Below are 20655 nucleotides of genomic sequence, written 5' to 3'. Positions count from 1 at the left end.
AATGCAAAAAAGCAACAATGATAAAGGAAACAGGCCATTGTTAGCTGTTTGTTGGGTGAAAATGAGAAGCTGGTGCAACTTGGATGGGGAAGGGATTGAGGGAATGCCGGGGCTACCTGAAGTGAGAGAAATCAATATTCATACCACTGGGCTGTAAGCTGCCCAAGTGAAATATAAGATGTTGTTTCTTTAATTTGTGTTTAGCCTCACTCTGACAATGGAGGAGACCGAGGACAGAAAGGTCTGTGGGAATGGGAAGGAGAATTAAAGTGTTCAGCAACCGGGAGATCAGGTAGGTCCAGGTTGGCTGAGCGAAGGTGTTCACCAAAACAATCGCCCAGTCTACGTTTGGTCTCGCCGATGTATAAGAGTCCACATCTTGAACAACGGATACAGTAGATGAGGTTGGAGGAGGTGCAAGTGAACCTCTGCCTAACCTGAAAGGACTGTCGGGGTCCCTGGACAGAGTCGAGGGAGGAGGTATACAGACAGGTGTTGCATCTTCTGCGGTTGCAGGGGCAGGTACCTGGGAGGGGGTGGTTTGGGTGGTAAGGGATGAGTTAACCAGGGAGTTGCAGAGGGGACAGTCTCTGTGGAAGGCAGAAAGTGGTGGAGATGGGAAAATGTGACTGGTGGTGGGATCCCCTTGGAGGTGGCGGAAACTTCGGAGGATTATGTGTTGTATGCGACGGCTGATGGGGTGGAAGGCGAGGACTAGGGGGACTCTGTCTCTGTTGTGACTAGGGGGAGGGGGAGCAAGAGTGGAACTGCGGGATACTGAGGAGACAGGAGTGAGGGCCTCATCTATGATGGGAGAGGGGAAGCCCCGTTCCCTAAAGAATGAGGACATCTTGGATGTCCTGGTGTGGAACATCTCATCTTGGGCACAGATGTATTTTTGTTCTGGGTTAAATCGTGGTTGTAGAGTCGGAGAGCAGGCGGCATCACAGAGGGGGGGCAGTGAGAGAGGACATCTGCGCCCAAGATGAGGTGTTCCATACCAGGAACTTGCTGAGTGCTTCCAGACTTTTCAGTTTTGTTTTTACTATTTGTTATTTTTACCACAAATGCAGAATATTTTATGCAGAAGGATTTTATTCAGTAATTATTATTTATTCAACTAATTGTGTTTCTTTATGCTTGCATTTTAAGTACACTTATTCTATAGCTCTGAGTGTGGCGGTGGGGGTGAGGGAAACATTTTCCATCCAACTACATACCTGCCTCCATTGTGTATCCTCATGTCCTGCTCATGTAAGCTGTGAGCATTGGCCACCAGTAACACTTATTCATTGGTTTTCCTGAACAAGTCAAGTCAAGTCGTCAAGTTTATTTGTCACACACACATAAATGTGCAGTGAAATGAAAGATTACCCACAGTCCAACAACAAGAACAATAAAAGCAATAAAAGAGCAATAAAAATAAGCAATAACACACACAATCAAACAAAAAGAAACAGAAAGAAACATCCATCACAGTGAGTCTCCTCCAGTCCCCTCCTCACTGTGATGGAAAGCCAGAATGTCTTTTCTCTTCCCCTGCCGTCTTCTCCCGCGATCAGGCTGTTGAAGTTGCCACGTTACAGGCCGCGCCGGACGGTGAAAGGTCTGCAGCGGGCCGACCCAAGCCCCGCGATCCGGGGCGGGCGAAGACGCTGTCGTGCAGAATTATACCAGAGTTGCCATTTTGCAGTTTTATTTATCGAAATCAGGATAGCATTAGTCTATTCCATTCTCAGTATGTTCTGCCATTTCTTGAGACATGTTGGATAGGTAGCAAAAATAATGAGAGCTGCTGAAGGAATTTGGAAGGTTGGACAACATCTGTGGAGGGAAATTGATGGTCAACTTTTCGGGTCAAGACCATTCATCTGAACTGCACTGTCAAAATACTAACCTGTTGTCGATTTGAAAAAATGCTTTGTCTTTTTCTAATTTGTAGACATACATTAAAGAGTACTTTAAACAATCAACTTTCCTGCAGCAATTCCAATATTCGCCCAACAATGGTTTTAATTATTGTTTCCTGACAGGAATTATTGTTTGCTGTTTTCTGTTATTCCTCAAACTGAATTAACCCCCGATGAGTAACTGGAAATTCATCCTCTCTTAGTTTCAGCTGGTTTGTTGTCTTGCAATTTGGAGTGTGTAATTTATTTATTTATTTTCTTGATTAATATCTTTCTAATATTTCAATTTTTGCTAATCATTGCTGCCTTTGGAAATCACATCTACTGTAATTCTTCAGCTTTAAAAAAAAACATTAAAAACATAAAAACTTAACATAATACTGAAACTATTACGGGATGAACTCCCTAACCTGGCTAATGGCTGCATCAGGAGCAAAGGCATTTGCAGACTTCTCCATCTGTTTTAACTCATCTAACTGGAAATTCCTTTACTGATCACCTTTGTTTTGACTAGAAACCTTTCAATAAACCACAGTTAAATTAATTAAAACAATACCTTGCTCAGAAGTACTTGTCACATGTCTGTAGTATGTTCTCATCACCTTGTCTGCAGTGACATCTGCCTCCCTGTACAATGCATCTTTTCCAACACTGATTCAGAGACATTACAAGAAATTGGTTTGGCTTATAAAATTACCAACTTGGTGGCTGAGTGTCTCCTTGCTTCAGTGACCTGGATTTGATTCTAACCTCTGGTGCATGGTGATCTCCCCTGGGGGCTCCAGTTTTCCCTTACATCCCTAATATAAAGACATGCAGTTTATATATTAGCTACTATAAATCCCCCTGGGTGTAGGTGGGTGGTTGAAGAATGATGGTACTGGTAATGGGATTGTCTTACTACAAGGAATTAAGTGGGGAAATATGATTGCTCTGAGAGCTAGCATAGACTAGGTGGGCTAAATTCCTTCCTGTTTTGTTATGATATGTGAAACCATCCCTTGACGAATTGAAGTGAGGAATTTAAAACTATTTTTGGATAATCAGTTTGGTTTTATTTTGAGTATCAGATATCTTTTGAATATATATATTTTTAAAGAATGGCAAGTTCTATCGCTGTGATCTGTAAAAAGGAAACAGTCCCTGAAATATGGATTGTTTTTGCTCCAAGACAAACTTGGCGTGGAGGGAAAGTAGTGGAATAGCTCAGCAAGTCAGGCAGCATCCCTGGAGAACATGGATAGGTGAACTTTCAGGTGGAGGGATGGTGTAAAACTTTCTTCACTTTTTTTTACCATGGTTCAATGAAATTTTCATTGTCAAAATAAAAGATGATTGTTAAATGAGTTCTTCATGGGTTGAGCTCAAACAGGTGAAGTCTTGAAATTCCTTTGCAAGTGTAATTATTTCACTGGTAGTTTAACCAGGGTAGTTCAACCAGTGATTTCCTTAACATCTTGGTCTTAAGTTCTTGTACTTTTAATTTCATTTTGTCTCTAGTTCTTAAAAGTAGTACCATCTGACAGGCAAAGATAGATACAAAATGCTGGAGTAACTCAACGGGACAGGCAGCATCTCTGGAGAAAAGGAATGGGTGACCTTTCGGGTCGAGACCCTTCTTCAGCAGTCTGATGAAGGGTGCCACCCATTCCTTTTCTCCAGAGATGCTGGTTGACCCACTGAGTTACTCCAGCATTTTGTGTCTATCTGCAGTTTCTTCCTACAAAACCTCTGACAGGCAATTGTTTTACAGACACATCATGGTACTTCCAAATGAGTCCTCTTCCAGTCTGAGCTTGGGTGATACATGTTGGAAGGCTCTTTCCACTACTTTGTCAAGTCAAGTCAAGTCAAGTCAATTTTATTTGTATAGCACATTTAAAAACAACCCACGTTGACCAAAGTGCTGTACATCAGTGCAGGTACTAAAAAAGAACACACAATGGCACACAAACATAACAACACATACATAAACAGTTCACAGCGCCCCCTCAGAGGGCCTCAAAGGCTAGGGAGTAGAAATATGTTTTGAGCCTGGACTTAAAGGAGTCGATGGAGGGGGCAGTTCTGATGGGGAAGGGGATGCTGTTCCACAGTCTAGGAGCTGCAACCGCAAAAGCGCGGTCACCCCTGAGCTTAAGCCTAGACCGCGGGATAGTGAGTAGCCCCAAGTCGGCCAACCTGAGGGACCTGGAGATAGAGTGGTGGGTTAGAAGATTTTTGATATGGGGGGGGGGCAAGCCCGTTTAGGGCTTTGTATGTGAATAGGAGGAGCTTGAAGTTGATTCTGTACTGTACTGGGAGCCAGTGGAGAGAGGCCAGAATCGGGGTGATGTGGTCCCTTTTACGGGTACCCGTCAGGAGTCTCGCTGCGGCGTTTTGGACCAATTGCAGGTGGGACAGGGATGATTGGCTCATCCCAGTGTATAGGGAGTTGCAGTAGTCTAGGCGGGAGGAAATGAATGCGTGGATGATTTTTTCAATGTCGTCAAATTGGAGGAATGGTTTGATTTTAGCTATGGTACGAACCTGGAAGATGCTGGCTTTTACCACAGCATTGACTTGCTTGTCCTTTTATCAAGAGGGTGGAAAAACAGCATGGGTTAAAATTGAGATGGATAAAATAAAAGAACTATGCCCAGAAGAATGTATCTATAAATGGGAAGCGAAGCTATTAGTTAAGGATCAAGAGTCACCTTTGCTAACACATTTAATTAATACATTGTTGAAAACAGTTAAAGCTAATGATAAAATATTTTTTCTAACAGCTAAAACCCCATTAGTAAAAAATAGACTACTGCCGTTTGCTTGGAATAATCAAATATTACAAGTCTGGGAACAGAAGGGTATTAAACATATAGGAGATTGCTATGAAGGAAATAATTTTTTGACATTTTCTCAATTGAGAAACAAATATCAAATTCCAGGGAATAGTATTTTTTTCTATTATCAACTACAATCTTTTTTAAGGGAAAAGTTAGGTAATTCAATGTTTCTATTTCAAACTAAAGGAATTGAATCCCTGATTCAGGGTAAGGGAACTAAAAAAATTATATCTTCAATGTATAAATTATTACAAAAATCTAGTCCAAAGATAGGAATTCAAAAGTCAAGACAAAGATGGGAAACAGATCTGAATATTAGCATTGATGAACCAAGTTGGGAAAGATTGTGTTTAGAAAGTATGAAAAATACTATTAATGTGAGATATAGTTTAGTACAATATAATTTTTTACATCAATTATATTTAACTCTGAAAAAATTAAACAATTTAAATCCAAATTTACCTGGAATTTGTTTTAGATGCAACCAGGATGTGGGTACTTTTTTACACTCCACATGGGCATGTCCAAAGGTAACTCCTTTTTGGAAAGCCCTAAAAAAACGTTTTGGAACAATTGATGAATAAGACCATACCATTGGATTCAAGGTTGTTTTTACTGGGAGATACTAAAGGAATATTACCAAGGTTAATTTTAGATAAATATCAGGAAAGATTTCTCAAAATAGCAATAGCAATAGCAAAAAAATGTGTAGCGGTCACTTGGAAAGACCACAATGAAATAATAATTGAAAGATGGTATGCAGAAATGCGTAGTTGTATCCCATTAGAAAAAGCTGCTTATAATCTGAGAAATAGATATGATTTCTTTTTGAAACTTTGGAACCCATTCACTTTAAAACTAGGATTAAGAATTGGAAATATTTAATTTCAGGATTGTTTTGATACCCTTAAAAAAGAATTTAATAAGAAATTAGCCGGAAGTGTTTCCTTCCTGTCTCCAAGTTTCCTTCTTTCTTTCTTTCTCTCTTTCTTTCTTTCTCCTCCTTTTTCTTCTTTTTTCTAACTGGGGGGAGGGGGGTTGTGGGGGGGGAGGGGGGTTGTGGGTGGGGAGATAATACAGAACAATACATGTATAATCGAATTTATAATGTAGGTATCATTGGGTACTATGAGTTGTAATATGTATGTGTTTTGTTAAAAATTTAAATAAAATTTAAAAAAATTTAAAAATTAATGCAGAGTCAAATATCACGCCAAGGTTTTTGTCATGCGGTTTGACTAGGGAGGATAGGCTTCCAAGGCTGCCTGTTGTCGTTTTGATGGAGTCGGGGAGGGGGGGGGAATAGGATGACCTCAGACTTGCTCTCGTTTAGTTGAAGGAAGTTCTGTGCCATCCAACATTTTATGTCCTCAAGGCAGTGCATGAGGCTGATTAAATTTGACCGGTTTTTGGGTTTCAGGGGGAGATAAAGCTGTGTGTCATCCGCATAGCAGTGGAAAGAAATACTGTGCCTTTGAATGATTTGGCTGAGGGGGAAGCATGTACAGAGAGAAGAGAATGGGGCCTAGGATGGAGCCTTGTGGAACCCCGCAGGCTAGCTGGGGAAGAGGAATAATTGCCTATGTTGATGGAGAAACTCCTATTTTTGAGGTAGGAAACGAACCAGCTCAGGGCAGTGCCATCAACGCCAACCCCGTACCGGAGTGGCCACGTTTCTCAAGTAATAATCACTGATGTGGTTAATTACTGGGAATCGCTGTGTGCATGTGTACATGTTCACAAGCACACGTGTTCATAAATCTCTAGCCCTGGTAGATGGGTAGATGGGGTAAATTGAGTTAGAACAGAATATGATTGCACGTTTGTGAGTGTATAGATAATATAGTAAGGGGCTGAGAATGCAGCCTTCTGCTGCACTGTTATTGAGAATTATCATGGAGGATAATTTGTTACCGATCCTTACTGAATGTGGTCTATGGTTCAAGAAGTCAAGGATCTAGTTTCAGAGAGCAATACAAAGTCTTGGTTCAAGAGTTTGCTTGGAATAAAAGTTTTAACGGTGAAGCTATTGTCAATAAATGCGTCACCTTTGGTGGCAGTTTGGCTAGGAGGATGCTATGAGGCTGCAGGGTGACAAGGATAGGTTGGGTGTGGGCAGAGGCATGACAGATGCAGTTATAATGGGGATAACTGATGTTATCCACTTTGGTGGCAACAACAAGAAGGCAGATTATTATCTGAATGGTGTCAGATTAGAAAAAGGGGAGATGCAACGAGACCTGGGTGTCCTTGTACACCAGTAACTGAAAGTAAGTCTGCAAATACAGAAAGCAAATGGCGTGTACAAAAAGCAAATGGCATGTTGACCTTCATAGCGAGATGTTTTGAGTATGGGAGCAAGGAGGTCCTACTGCAGTTATACAGGGCCCTAGTGAGACCACCCCTCGGCTCTTATGTGCAGTTTTGGTCTCCTAATTTGAGGAAGGACATTATTGCTATTGAGGGAGTGCAGCGTAGGTTCACCAGGTTAAATCCCGGGATGGTGAGACTGACATATGATGAAAGGTTGGTTCGACTGGCCTTATATTGACTGGAACATAGAAGGATGAGAGGGGAACTAAAAGAACCATATAAAACTCTTAAGGGGTTGGACAGGCTAGATGCAGGAAAAATGTTCCCGATGTTGGGATAGTCCAGAACCAAGGGTTACAGTTTAAGAATAAGAGGTTGGCCATTTAGGACTGAGATGAGGAAAAACTTTTTTCACCCAGAGAGTTGTGAATCTGGAATTTTCTGCCAGAGGAGGCAGTGGAGGCCAACTGGATATTTTCAAGAGAGAGATTTAGCTCTTAGGTCTAATGGGATCAAGGGATATGGGGGGAAAGCAGGAACGGGATACTGATTTTGGATGATCAGCCATGATCATATTGAATGGCGGTGCTGTTCAAAGGGCCGAATGGCCTACTCCTGCACCTATTTCCTATGTTTCTATAATAGTGCATAGTCTGGTAGTGTTTTCTCCTTTCTTACAAAACCTACCTGAATTTCATAATGTTTTGGGATGAATGGCCTGGGACAATCGTTTGTTTTTATCATCAACTCAGCATTATTCTGGCTAATTTTAATGTGAGCATCTGATCCATGGGGTTCAGCATGGGGCTATGTCAAACATTATCCACTGAACCTATCCTTGTTTGTCTATATGTATTTGCTCCACATGTTAAAGAATTTGTATCTGCACACGTGCTAAAAGCAGAATTATTTGATTGCAGAATTCAAAGGTACATATTCTGGATACAGAAACATTTGAAACAACCTTTGGTCCTAAAGCACAGCGAAAAAGACCAAATCTTAGTGTGTGTGATGTAAACAGTCTGGTGGAAAAAGCTGAAACGTCAGCAAAAGAATATGATCTGGAAAAAGACCGAGATCTGGTGGTGGAAGATACTGGTGTACGGTGAGGAAATCATAAACAATTGACCTTCTCAAATTCAGAATAATGTTTACCTTTAAATATTACAGGTTTATTGTCAGTCCTTTTGCATGACATTGATATTTTACTAACTTCAAGTCCAAGTATGATGTATACAATTTCAGAGATATTATCTATTAAAACATTTTTTTCATTAGACGTTATGGAAAAACTAGAATCCTCTAGTACTTATGTTTTGAATTGTTTCTTATTCCATATTTACAAAAACAGACATCGATACTGGTTGCATGCTTTACTTCACTTAAGTTTTCATAATGTTGTTGCCCGTCTGGCACTGGTGAAGCAAATCTTAGCTGCAGAGTCCATATGAGTGATGATGAACCTCTGCAGTTTGAATGTTGAAGGTATGCCCACTATTCTACAGGCTGCAAAATGCCAGAAATTAGCCTGCCAACAATTAGAGGATGTCACTTTTTGTCTAAGTCAAAATGATGTTTACATGGAAGGGAATTTGAAAGTTGTTATGCAGCGTTGTTTGTGATAATGGCAATTTCATTTTGTCTAGGGATGAAGTTCGAGAAGAAATTTTCAAAAAAGGACAGTCTAAGAGAATTTGGGGTGAACTATACAAGGTAATTGTTTTTGAAGAATATTACCTTTAGATATCACCTATTGAATTTATACAAACTTGATTTTGAATGACAGTACAACATTTTCCACAGTTGATAAAGTAGTGTATATTGATAAAAATCGAAGGCATTTTGTTTTTCATTTATATTCCCGTTTTATAATTCTCAATGCTGCTTTTCACATCCCATTTAGAGTATAGTTTAGTGAGCGTGTTCTGTTCTGTTTGTCTGATGAAAGAACAAACAACTAATTGAATCATCAGGTGGTAACATTTAAGGGGCATCTGGAATGAGAAAGGCAGAGTGGAATATGGAATCAATGGAGGCAAATGTGACTGGTAAACATGGTTGCCTCTTCATATTCCCATCAACTTTATGCGCCCCACCCAACCCCAAATTTGTCCCTTCCCCTATTCAGAGATATAGCATGGAAGCAGACCCTTCGAACCACCGAGTCTGCGCTGACCAGCGATCTCTACACACTAGTTCTATCCTATCCACTAGGGTCAATTTACAGAAGCCTATAAACCCATACATCTTTGAAATGTGGGAGGAAACCGGAGCACCCAGAGAAACCCCATGGCGTCACTGGGGGAACGAAGAAACTCCGTACAAACAGCACCCGTAGTCAGGATCAAAACCAGGTTTCTGGCACTGTAAGGCAGCAACTCTACTGCTGCGCCAATGTGCCACCCCAATATTGGCACTTGGACAATTTTCAGTGGCCGGTTTTGCCTAATCATCACATCGTCAGTATTCCTTGTATGCTTTTACATACTTGGCTAATAAATTAATTACAATTACAATGTTGGAGAAAACTGGAGCATTATGCAGCACCAGAGGTGAGGATTGAACGTGTGTCACTGGAGCTCGGAGGCAGCAGCAGCTCTACTAACTCTACTGTGCCACCCCCGTTGGTTTGCTATAACTGTAGATAGGAGTTCCTTTGCTTAACCACTTGCAGAACATTTAATAGAGGGGTCCTCAATCGACTTTTAGTCTCGTGTGGACAATTTCAGCTTGCACCAAAAAATAATGGGTCAGATTTTATACTGGCACTTTATGTGTATAATTTGCTAAGACACAAAGATTGACGGGTAAACAGCATAGAGCACTTTCATGCCTTCATGGCCTGTGAGAGAGCTAACATAGAACTTAACGGAGCTTTGAAGCCTATTTTGTTCATAGGTCACGTTTTTTCCTTTGTTGCAGATATCACTCCGTCTCTATATTGGCAATGTCATTGCCCTCTCATCGTCTCGATTCTCCCACACCCCAATTTCCAACTCTTTCTCTGAAGATTGTCCCTATGAAACTCCCTTTATCCCCCTTCCCCCATCCTGAATTTGACCTATGAGGTAGTTTGGACATGTGTTGGAAGGAACTGCAGATGCTGGTTTACACCGAAGGTAGACTCAAAATGCTGGAGTAACTCAGTGGGACAGGCAGCATCTCTGGAGAGAAGGAATGGGTGATGTTTAGCATCGAGGCCCTTCTGCAGATATGACTCTTGAGTCTGAAGAAGAGTCTCGACCCAAAACCTCACCCATTGCTTCTCTCCAGAGATGCTGAGTTACTGCAGCATTTTGAGTCTAACTTCAGCAGTTTGGACATTCCTGATTAAGCTTTGGAAAGTAGTGCTTTCCCTGTATATCATTGTTTTGTTTCTTTTCAGGTTATTGATTCATCAGATGTTATCATCCAAGTGTTAGATGCCAGAGATCCACTGGGAACACGCTCGCCCCATATAGAAGCTTATTTAAAGAAGGAAAAACCATGGAAACATTTAGTGTTTGTGTTCAACAAGTGTGACCTTGTACCTACCTGGGCAACTGTAAGTTATTTGCTTTTTATTTACAAGTTTTGCATTAGAATCTGATCTTTATAGTAGGAAAATTTCAGTTTGTTATTAGTATTGGATCAGCCATATGTGCAAACTTACATAATGGGAATTGTGATTTTTAAAGTCCTATTCCATCTGTTTGTTTAGTAACACACTGCTAGAACAAGACATAATAAAATAATAGCTCATTATCTAGATTCAGTGTACAAAATGTTCATGTTTATTAAGCAGTAAAACTCGGATCGGACTTGGATGGATCTGGAAGGCAAACTCAACTCGCTTTACATTTAGCTCTTTTAAATGTTACACAACAGTATGATACCTTTTTCAGTGAACCCCCATTAGTTTAAAGGGAGCACAGGAGCTGGGCTTGAGTGGGTATCAGGGGAGTGCAGAAAACACTACCCGTTTACAAGGATGTTGCTCGGACTTGAGAGCCTAAGGTATAGAGCGAGGTTGAGCAGTAGAGGAGCGATCTTATAGAGGTGCATAACATCAATTGATGGGGTCGATGCAGAGTCTTTATCCAGACATGGCGAATCAAGAACCAGAAGACATGGGTTTAAGGAGAGAGGGGAAAGATTTAATAGGAACGTGAGGGGCAATGTTTTGTCACAGTGGGTGGTGGGTATATGAAACAAGCTGCCAGAGGAGGAAGTCGAAGCAGGTACTATAACAGTATTTAAAAGCCATTTGGACAAGTACAAGGTTAGGAAAGGATTGGAGGGATGTGGGCTAAACGCAGGCAGGTGGGACTAGTGTAGATAGGCCATCTTGATCAGCATCGGCAAGTTGGGACGAACGGCCTGTTTCTATGTAAGCTGCTGAGCCATTAGGATTTCTGAATAGCCCGATAGTGGATTATCAAAGTTGTATTGCACAAAGTTTTGGTGTATTTAGTGACATTATGCTCATCTGGACTATTTATGTGCATGAGCCCAAAATCCCCAAGTAAATACATATGGTTGGATTGGTGTGCAATATATTTAGTAATTTGGCAACCTTTCAAACTTGTTGGTTGCAATGCAACCTGGAGTCAGATCCCTAAGCATATTGGCAGCATGGAAATGACTGAAGTGGAAGAGTTGGTGCATACTTATTCTTGTGGAAGTACGATCAGTTCCTTGCCTGGGGTTGGTTTCTAATGCCCCATTTGTAAATCTGGATTCTAAATGATTCTCTGCTGGTCTATTGGTGCTTTTTGATGTGATTGAACCATTGAGATAACATAGTGATCAGTTTAGAATGAAACTTCTGCAGTATTTATTGATAAAGTATTTGAAAGGAAAGTGTAATTCCACATGTCATTTTTTAAACAACATTTTAAAGTAATTTATTCTCTCGTAGAAACGATGGGTTGCCGTGCTCTCCCATGATTATCCAACTCTTGCGTTTCACGCGAGCATCACCAATCCTTTTGGAAAAGGAGCTTTGATCCAACTTTTGCGACAGTTTGGGAAGGTAAGAGAGAATGAAAATCATACAGAAGCGTGCAGATGTTGGAACTCCGAAATAAAAACACAAACTAGTCAGCAGGTCAAACAGCATCTATGGAAAGAAAGAAAGTGTTGATATTTTACCTGGAAGACTCCTCGTGTGAACTGGAGAAGTGAGAAAACAAGTTGATTTAAAGTTGCAGGGAGTGTGGGGGGGGTGATGGATACGTACAAAGGGAAGGTCTGACCAGATGAGCCCGGGATTACGTGGGGGACAAGCTGCACATGGTGATCTGGCTACTGGTTTAATGAAGACAGTCAGTGAGAGAATAAAACAGCTAAGTGCAAGGCTCTGGCAAATGTGGAGCAGGTCAGGCTGTTAGTGGAGAGAAAGAATCTAAAGCAATATTACTTGACTTGACACTGAAATGGCCACTTCTAGTTCTGGCATAGGATGTAAGTTGTGTGAATCTGTAGAATTTATTACAAATACCTAATGACTTGGTCTCCAATGATGTCTGTAGCAATGAATTCCACAGATTCACCAACCTCTTTCTAAAGAAATTCCTCCTCAACACCATTCTAAAGGTACATCCATTTATTCTGTGTCTGTGCCACCTGGTTCTAGACTCTCCCACTACTGGAAATATCCTCTCCACATTGACTCAATCCGGGCCTTTCATTATTAGGTAGGTTTCAATGGTCCGAAGGGCCGAATGGCCTCCTCCTGCACCTATTTTCTATGTTTCAATGAGATCCCCCAGATTTGTCTAAACTCTAGCGTCATCAAACGCTTCTCAAACATTAACCCTATCATTCCTGGAAGCATTCTCGTAAATCTCCTTTGGACCCTCCAATGCCAGCATATCCTTCCTCAGATTTGCGGCCCAAAACCGCTCACTATATTCCAGATGTGGTCTGGCCAGTGTCTTATAAAGCCTCAGCATTACATCCTTGTTTTTATATTCTGCACCTCTCAAAATAAATGCTAATAAAGAAATAAATGCATTTGCCTTCTTTACTACTGACTCAACCTGTAAGTTAACCTTTTGGGAACCCTGCGCCAGTCCCTTTGCACCCCCGATATCAGAATCATCTCTCCATTTTGAAAATAGTCTATACGTTTATTCCTTCTACCAAGGAGTGTGACCATACACTTTGCTACGCTGTGTTCCATTGCCCACCTCTTTGCCCACTCGCCCAACTTGTCCAAGTCCTTCTGCAGACTCGCTGCCTCCTCAACACTACTTGCCCCTCCATCTAGCTTCATATTATCCACAAACCTGGCCACAAAGTCAACTATTCCATCGTCCACATCATTAACATATAACGTGAGAGGTAGCGACCGAACACGGACCCCTGTGGAATATCACAAGTAACCTCTTTCTGCACATTTGTACCTGTGTTTGGAATACGTAACTATGAAATGATGAATGGTTTTCAGCTCCCTAAACATTGTTTCCCAATCATTTTTTTCATACGTTGTGAAGTAGGTCCTGTCTAGGGAAAATTGTTTGGTATTTCTTATTGCTAAACACTTTCAAAAACCTCCGGTGTGCTCACAAAATATCAGTTTATACTGGTTGCTCAAGTTCAGGCATGAGACTGATATTTTCTTTTTTTTGTTGTAATTCATTCTTTCTGTTTATTAGATTGTAGAATTGTAGCACTGTGGGCTGAAGGGCCAGTTCATGTGCTATATTTTCCAATTTTAAAAGAACAGTAAAATTTGTGATTTTCTGTATAGTTCAACTATAGTAAAATTCCACAAAAACGGACACACTTGGGATTTTGGTGTTGTGAGACTAATACATTTTTCTGAGTTCATCTTTAAGATGGTACACAGTGATGTATATTTTCCATTGATGCAGGCAAGTGAAGAAAGCCAGTGCAATAGGGACACAGCGGTTCATGCAGGTTCATGGAAATAGCCGTGGTTAATGGAAAACAGGCGAGGGAAATGGGAACCTTGGTTAATGTGTGAGGAGGGTGGGGTGTGGCTGGGCCAGATGCCTAACAACTGGATAGTGCATTAGTGGAGAAAAATTATATTTCATCATAAGTGGCAGGAAAAAAATCAATTGTTCCCTGGCACAGTAATGACCCTAGGCTGTCATGCTCTGTTTAAGTCTCACCCCCCACCAATCGCCCTTGACCTCAGGTATTTGCCCATCACTCTGGGGTTGAGATCAGCGTGTCTTTAGATACCAAGGGAATCAGAGAATTTGGAATCTGGCTGTAAAGTGGGAAAGGTGCAGGGTTTTGGAGAGTCCTTGAAGCATTCTGTTGTGTAATACTATTTCTTCCCTTCATTACGGTGGCGCAGCGGTAGAGCTGCTGCTTTACAACACTTGCAGCGCTGGAGACCTGGGTTCGATCCTGACCACAGGTGCTGTCTACGGAGTTTGTACATTCTCCCCGTGACCTGCGTGGATTTTCTCCGAGATCTTCGGTTTCCTCCCACACTCCAAAGACGTGCGGGTTTGTAGGTTAATTGCCTTGGTGAATGTAAACATTGTCCCTAGTGGATATAGGATAGTGTTAATGTGCGGGGATCACTGGGCGGCGCAGACCCGGTGGGCCGAAGGGCCTGTTTCCACACTGAATCTCTTAAACTAAAACAAACTAAAAAACTACTCCAATCTCTTCTGTTGCCCCTTTTTCTCTCTCTACCTCTTTCCTCAGCAGAGTCACTTTTTTTCAATGTATGTCTTGCAATGAAGAAATATCCCCAGTAATAGTGACAATTTTTTTTTTTTAAATCATTGATTAAATTTTGAGATCACCTCTTCAGCTTTTGGCAGGAATAAACTAAATATATAAAGGCATTAATTGTGTGTTATCATTTCTATTTTTACATAGCTGCATAGTGACAAAAAACAGATCAGTGTGGGTTTCATTGGTTATCCAAACGTTGGCAAGAGTTCCATCATAAATACACTGCGATCCAAGAAAGTCTGCAATGTTGCACCAATTGCCGGCATAACAAAGGTACGTAACTTGGATGTTGGGACAACTGACAGTAATTCTCTGACAATCAACCCAGTTTAAAAAGTGACTAAATCTGCCGTATTGTTAGCGCAGTTTTCTTGGTCTTTGGCACCACAGATCTCTATCCTCTGGTTTATTTTTGTTAAACCTTTTTGAATCCTAGCAAAGGCGTGTCTTTGAAAACCTTTGAAAGAATTGTCATCAGATATCAAATATCTTTTATTTTTCTCTCTATTCACCGGTCTTTTCATTCGGTACAATAATTAGGTGTTATTGATGTCCATCGCTCTCCAATGTAGTCACTGGCTCACCAGTCATTGCTCTCCAATGGTAGTCACTGGCTCACCAGTCATTGCTCTCCAATGTAGTCACTGGCTCACCAGTCATACGGCATTAGTTGCTATTTGACAACCTGGCTCAATATGATCGATGCATATAGCCAATATTTTGTTTTGCAAGAGAATGATTTTAAAGGCTTGTCGTTGAACTTTCAGGAAGGTCTCTTGTTGACATAAACTTGCAACATCCTCACATATCTTCACACAAAGGTGATTGTTTTGACAAGTCAAACAGATTTAATTTGATGTAACCAGGAAATGTGTTGTGGAATTTAGTTTCCGTGTTGGATGTTGACTCTGTGTATATTGTTTGCACCTGGTGATAAGATAATTTGAACAATCAATTTGATGGTGGTAATGCTGTCATAGAAACAGAAACTTATCTGGTCAAGACAATGGAACATGAAACAGTGCAGCACAGGACCGGTGCAGTACAGAACAGCACAGAACAGTACAGCACAGGACCGGTGCAGCACAGCACAGAACAGTGCAGCGCAGAACAGTGCAGCGCAGCGCAGAGCAGCTCAGCGCAGAACAGCGCACGCAGAACAGAACAGTGCAGCGCAGCTCAGAACAGGGCAGCGCAGTACAGAACAGTGCAGCACAGAACACACAGAACAGTACAGAACAGAGCAGTGCAGTACAGAAGAGAGCAGCGCAGTACAGAACAGTGCAGCACAGAACAGCGCAGCACAGAACAGAATAGTGTAGCACAGAACAGTGCAGTACAGAACAGTGCAGTACAGAACTGTGCAGCACAGAACAGAACAGTGCAGTACAGAACAGTGCAGTACAGAACAGAATAGTGCAGTACAGAACAGAACAGTGCAGTACAGAACAGTGCAGTACAGAACTGTGCAGCACAGAACAGAACAGTGCAGTACAGAACAGTGCAGTACAGAACAGAATAGTGCAGTACAGAACAGAACAGTGCAGCGCAGAACAGTGCAGCGCAGAACAGTGCAGCGCAGAACAGTGCAGTGCAGCGCAGAACAGTGCAGCGCAGAACAGTGCAACGCAGAACAGTGCAGCGCAGTACAGAACCGTGCAGCGCAGAACAGTGCAGCGCAGAACAGTGCAGCGCAGTACAGAACAGTGCAGCGCAGAACAGTGCAGCGCAGAACAGTGCAGCGCAGAACAGTGCAACGCAGAACAGTGCAGCGCAGTACAGAACAGCGCAGTACAGAACTGCAGCACAGAACCGTGCAGCGCAGAACAGCGCAGAACAGTGCAGCACAGAACAGTGCAGTACAGGAATGGTGCAGCACAGTATAGAATAGAGTAGCACAATACAGAACAGTGCAGCACAGAACAGTGTAGTACAGAACAGTGCAGCACAGAACAGTGCAGTACAGAACAGTGCAGCGCAGAACAGCGCAGCGCAGAACAGCGCAGCACAGAACAGCGCAGCACAGAACAGCGCAGCACAGACCAGCACAGCACAGAACAGTGCACCGCAGCACAAAACAGCGCAGCACAGAACAGTGCAGTACAGGAATGGTGCAGCACAGTATAGAACAGTGCAGCACAGTACAGAACAGAGTAGCACAGAACAGTGCAGCACAGAACAGTGTAGTACAGAACAGTGCAGCACAGAACAGTGTAGTACAGAACAGTGCAGCACAGAACAGTGCAGCACAGAACAGTGCAGCACAGTACAGAACAGTGCAGCACAGAACAGTGCAGCACAGTACAGAACAGTGAAGCACAGTACAGAACAGTGTAGTACAGAACAGTGCAGCACAGAACAGTGCAGCGCAGTACAGAACAGTGCAGCACAGAACAGTGCAGCACAGTACAGAACAGTGCAGCACAGAACAGTGCAGCACAGTACAGAACAGTGCAGCACAGAACAGTGCAGTACAGAACAGTGCAGCGCAGTACAGAACAGTGCAGCACAGAACAGTACAGTACAGAACAGTGCAGTACAGAACAGTGCAGCACAGCACAGAACAGTGCAACACAGAACAGTGCAGTACAGTACAGAACAGTGCAGCACAGAACAGTGCAGCACAACACAGAACAGTGCAGTACAGTACAGAACAGTGCAGCACAACACAGAACAGTGTAGTACAGAACAGTGCAGCACAGTACAGAACAGTGCAGTACAGAACAGTGCAGCACAGCACAGAACAGTGCAGTACAGAACAGTGTAGTACAGAACAGTGCAGCACAGCACAGAACAGTGCAGCACAGCACAGAACAGTGTAGTACAGAACAGTGCAGCACAGCACAGAACAGTGTAGTACAGAACAGTGCAGCACAGCACAGAACAGTGTAGTACAGAACAGTGCAGCACAGTACAGAACAGTGCAGAACAGTGCAGCACAGAACAGTGCAGTACAGAACAGTGCAGCACAGAACAGTGCAGTACAGAACAGTGCAGCGCAGCACAGAACAGTGCAGCGCAGTACAGAACAGCGCAGTACAGAACAGAGCAGTGCAGCACAGAACAGTGCAGCGCAGTACAGAACAGCGCAGTACAGAACAGAGCAGTGCAGCACAGAACAGTGTAGTACAGAACAGTGCAGTGCAGCACAGAGCAGTGCAGCACAGAACAGTGCAGTACAGCACAGAACAGTGCAGCACAGAACAGTGTAGTACAGAACAGTGCAGTACAGCACAGAACAGTGCAGCACAGAACAGAACAGTGCAGTACGGCACAGAACAGTGCAGAACAGTGCAGTACAGCTCAGAACAGTGCAGCACAGAACAGTGCAGCACAGCACAGAACAGTGCAGCACAGAACAGTGCAGCACAGAACAGTGCAGTACAGAACAGTGCAGCACAGAACAGTGCAGTACAGAACAGTGCAGTGCAGTACAGTGCAGCGCAGAACAGTGCAGCGCAGTACAGTGCAGAGCAGAACAGTGCAGCGCAGTACAGAGCAGTACAGAATAGTGCAGCGCAGAACAGTGCAGCGCAGAACAGTGCAGCGCAGAACAGTGCAGCGCAGAACAGTGCAGCGCAGTACAGTGCAGAACAGTGCAGCGCAGAACAGTACAGAGCAGTACAGAACAGTGCAGTACAGAACAGAACAGTGTAGCACAGAACAGCACAGTGCAGCACAGTACAGTGCAGTGCAGCACAGAACAGTACAGCACAGTGCAGCACAGAACAGAACAGTGCAGCACAGCCGAACACGATGCCTAGTTCAACTGATCTCATCTGCATGTAGATGATCCATATTCCTCTATTCCCTGCACTTCCATGTGCCTATCTAAACCTCTCTTACACACCACTATGGTATCTGCGTCCACTCCCACCCCTGGCAATGTGTTCCAGGCCCCCACCGCTCTCTGCGTAAAAAACAACTTGCCCTGCACAGATCTCTCAAACATTCCCCACTCACCTTATAGTTATGAAGTTAATCTCTAAACTAAACAAAACTATATTCTCTAGTGTTAGACATTTACACCCTGGGACAAAGATTCAAACTGTCTATCTATGCCTCTCATAATTTTATATACTTTTATCAAGTCTCCCCTCAGCCTCTGACGTTCCAGAGAAAACAATACAAGTTCATCCAACCTCTCCCTATAGCTGAATCCCTCTATATCTTGTGTAGAGCTGTATCTTCTGACAGCATTCCTCAATGTCCGAAAACTTCTTCAGCCAGAATATCTACCTTCCACCACAGCCCTCTGTCTTCCATGACTAAGCCAGTCCTGAATCCATACGACCAAATCATCATGAATCCCGTACATCTTAATCTTCTGGATCAGCCAACCACGAGGAACCTTACAATAGTCTTACTATTGGAATAGATCTGACTATGACGAATTCTCTCCAATAATTTCCCTCCCACTGACTTGAGAATGATCCAGAAATTTGGATCTCTTTCAAAACAACGTGCTCACAGACTAATTTTATCTGGGATAGATCATGCCAACTATCATTTCAGGATGAAATTGTCAAACTATGTTAGAGTGCTTGACCTTTCTCTGCTGATGGTTTTGAACCTAGTGGTTACAAACTGGTGTTGCAATTTGCTCAACATCTACTTCCACTGCTTTGCTTGGTCAGAGCATCATAGAACTGCAGAACACAGAAACAGGCCCTTCAACCCACCTTGACAATGTTAACCAAGTTGTCATTGTGGGCTGATCCCATTTACCTGCATGTGCCCATTGTCCTCTAAACCATTCCTATCCATAAATATACTCATTCCAGATACAGACTACCCACTAGGTGAAAAGATTACCCCTGGGACTTTTTAAGTCTACCTTAAGTCTATCTAGTATTAGAATCCTCTATCCTGTCAAAGTGTACGTCAAAACATTTCCTCTGCAGTCGAAGTACTTCCACTACTTTCTCAAGATAAATATATAGTGCGTGTATATATTTGTATCTGTATGTGTCTGTATTATATAGTTCCTCTGTATCCTGGTAAAAGAAAAACATTTTTTTTATTGAAGCATTGAGCCCTAAAATCGAACAAATGCCTTTGACATTGGTCTTTCTATCTTTTGTTGAGCTATTGAATTTCTAATTGTTCACATGGAATGTCCGGCTGGTAGTATTTTTTATTTTAATTTGGTGTTATGATTTGATGACACTAGATGCTGCATTAATCTTGGTCTTCCCTGTATGGCAGGTTTGGCAGTACATTACTCTGATGCGACGCATTTTCCTCATTGATTGTCCTGGGGTTGTGTACCCATCTGGTGACACAGAGACTGAAATTGTGCTGAAAGGAGTGGTGAGTGTGATTTTTTTCATATGTTTCCCATTCTGGGCCAATTGAAGCTGAGAAGCCCAAAATGGCTGAGTGTAAGAGACCTTGCTGCCTTCCCAGCTGTGATCAGGGAACTGAAACATCCTCTCGCCAACTTGAGAGCGGTCCTGAGCTCCCATCTACCTCATTGGGGACCCTTGCACTATCTTTACTGGACTTTTATCTTGCATTAAACGTTATACCATTTTTCCTGTCTATCTTCGGCTTGATTGTAATCATGTATAGTCCTTTTGCTGACTGGATAGCACGCAAGAAAAAAGCTTTGCACTGTACCCCACATAACAATAATAAATAAAACAAAACTTAAATTAAACTCTATCCTTCTGTTTCTTTCACAGGTTCAAGTGGAGAAAATCAAATGTCCTGAAGATCACATTGCTGCTGTGTTAGAAAGAGCTAAGGAGGAATATATCAGCAAGACCTACAAAATAGATTGCTGGACGGATCCAGTTGATTTCTTGGAAAAGCTTGCATTCAGGATGGGAAAGCTATTGAAGGTGACGTTCATTATGCCATCATTTCTGTTTTGCCATGTACCTAAAATAAACTGT

The 20655-nt window shown here is 42.4% G+C and overlaps 1 protein-coding gene across 1 annotated transcript in view; it reads left to right on the top strand.

Moving 5' to 3' along the window:
* Positions 1 to 20655, top strand: part of gnl2 (G protein nucleolar 2) — a 42504-nt gene that overhangs the window by 10196 nt on the left and 11653 nt on the right. Inside the window, exons 5-11 of the mRNA XM_078423453.1 lie at positions 7969 to 8153; positions 8695 to 8761; positions 10434 to 10592; positions 11949 to 12062; positions 14900 to 15028; positions 19964 to 20068; positions 20443 to 20601. Of these exons, the coding sequence (XP_078279579.1) occupies positions 7969 to 8153; positions 8695 to 8761; positions 10434 to 10592; positions 11949 to 12062; positions 14900 to 15028; positions 19964 to 20068; positions 20443 to 20601 (918 nt within the window). The remainder of the gene's footprint in view (positions 1 to 7968; positions 8154 to 8694; positions 8762 to 10433; positions 10593 to 11948; positions 12063 to 14899; positions 15029 to 19963; positions 20069 to 20442; positions 20602 to 20655) is intronic.

The sequence above is a fragment of the Rhinoraja longicauda genome, chromosome 27 (assembly GCF_053455715.1).
Source record: "Rhinoraja longicauda isolate Sanriku21f chromosome 27, sRhiLon1.1, whole genome shotgun sequence".
Taxonomy (NCBI): domain Eukaryota; kingdom Metazoa; phylum Chordata; class Chondrichthyes; order Rajiformes; family Arhynchobatidae; genus Rhinoraja; species Rhinoraja longicauda.
Note: the sequence above shows the minus strand (reverse complement) of the source record. Positions and strands in the feature narration are given on the sequence as shown.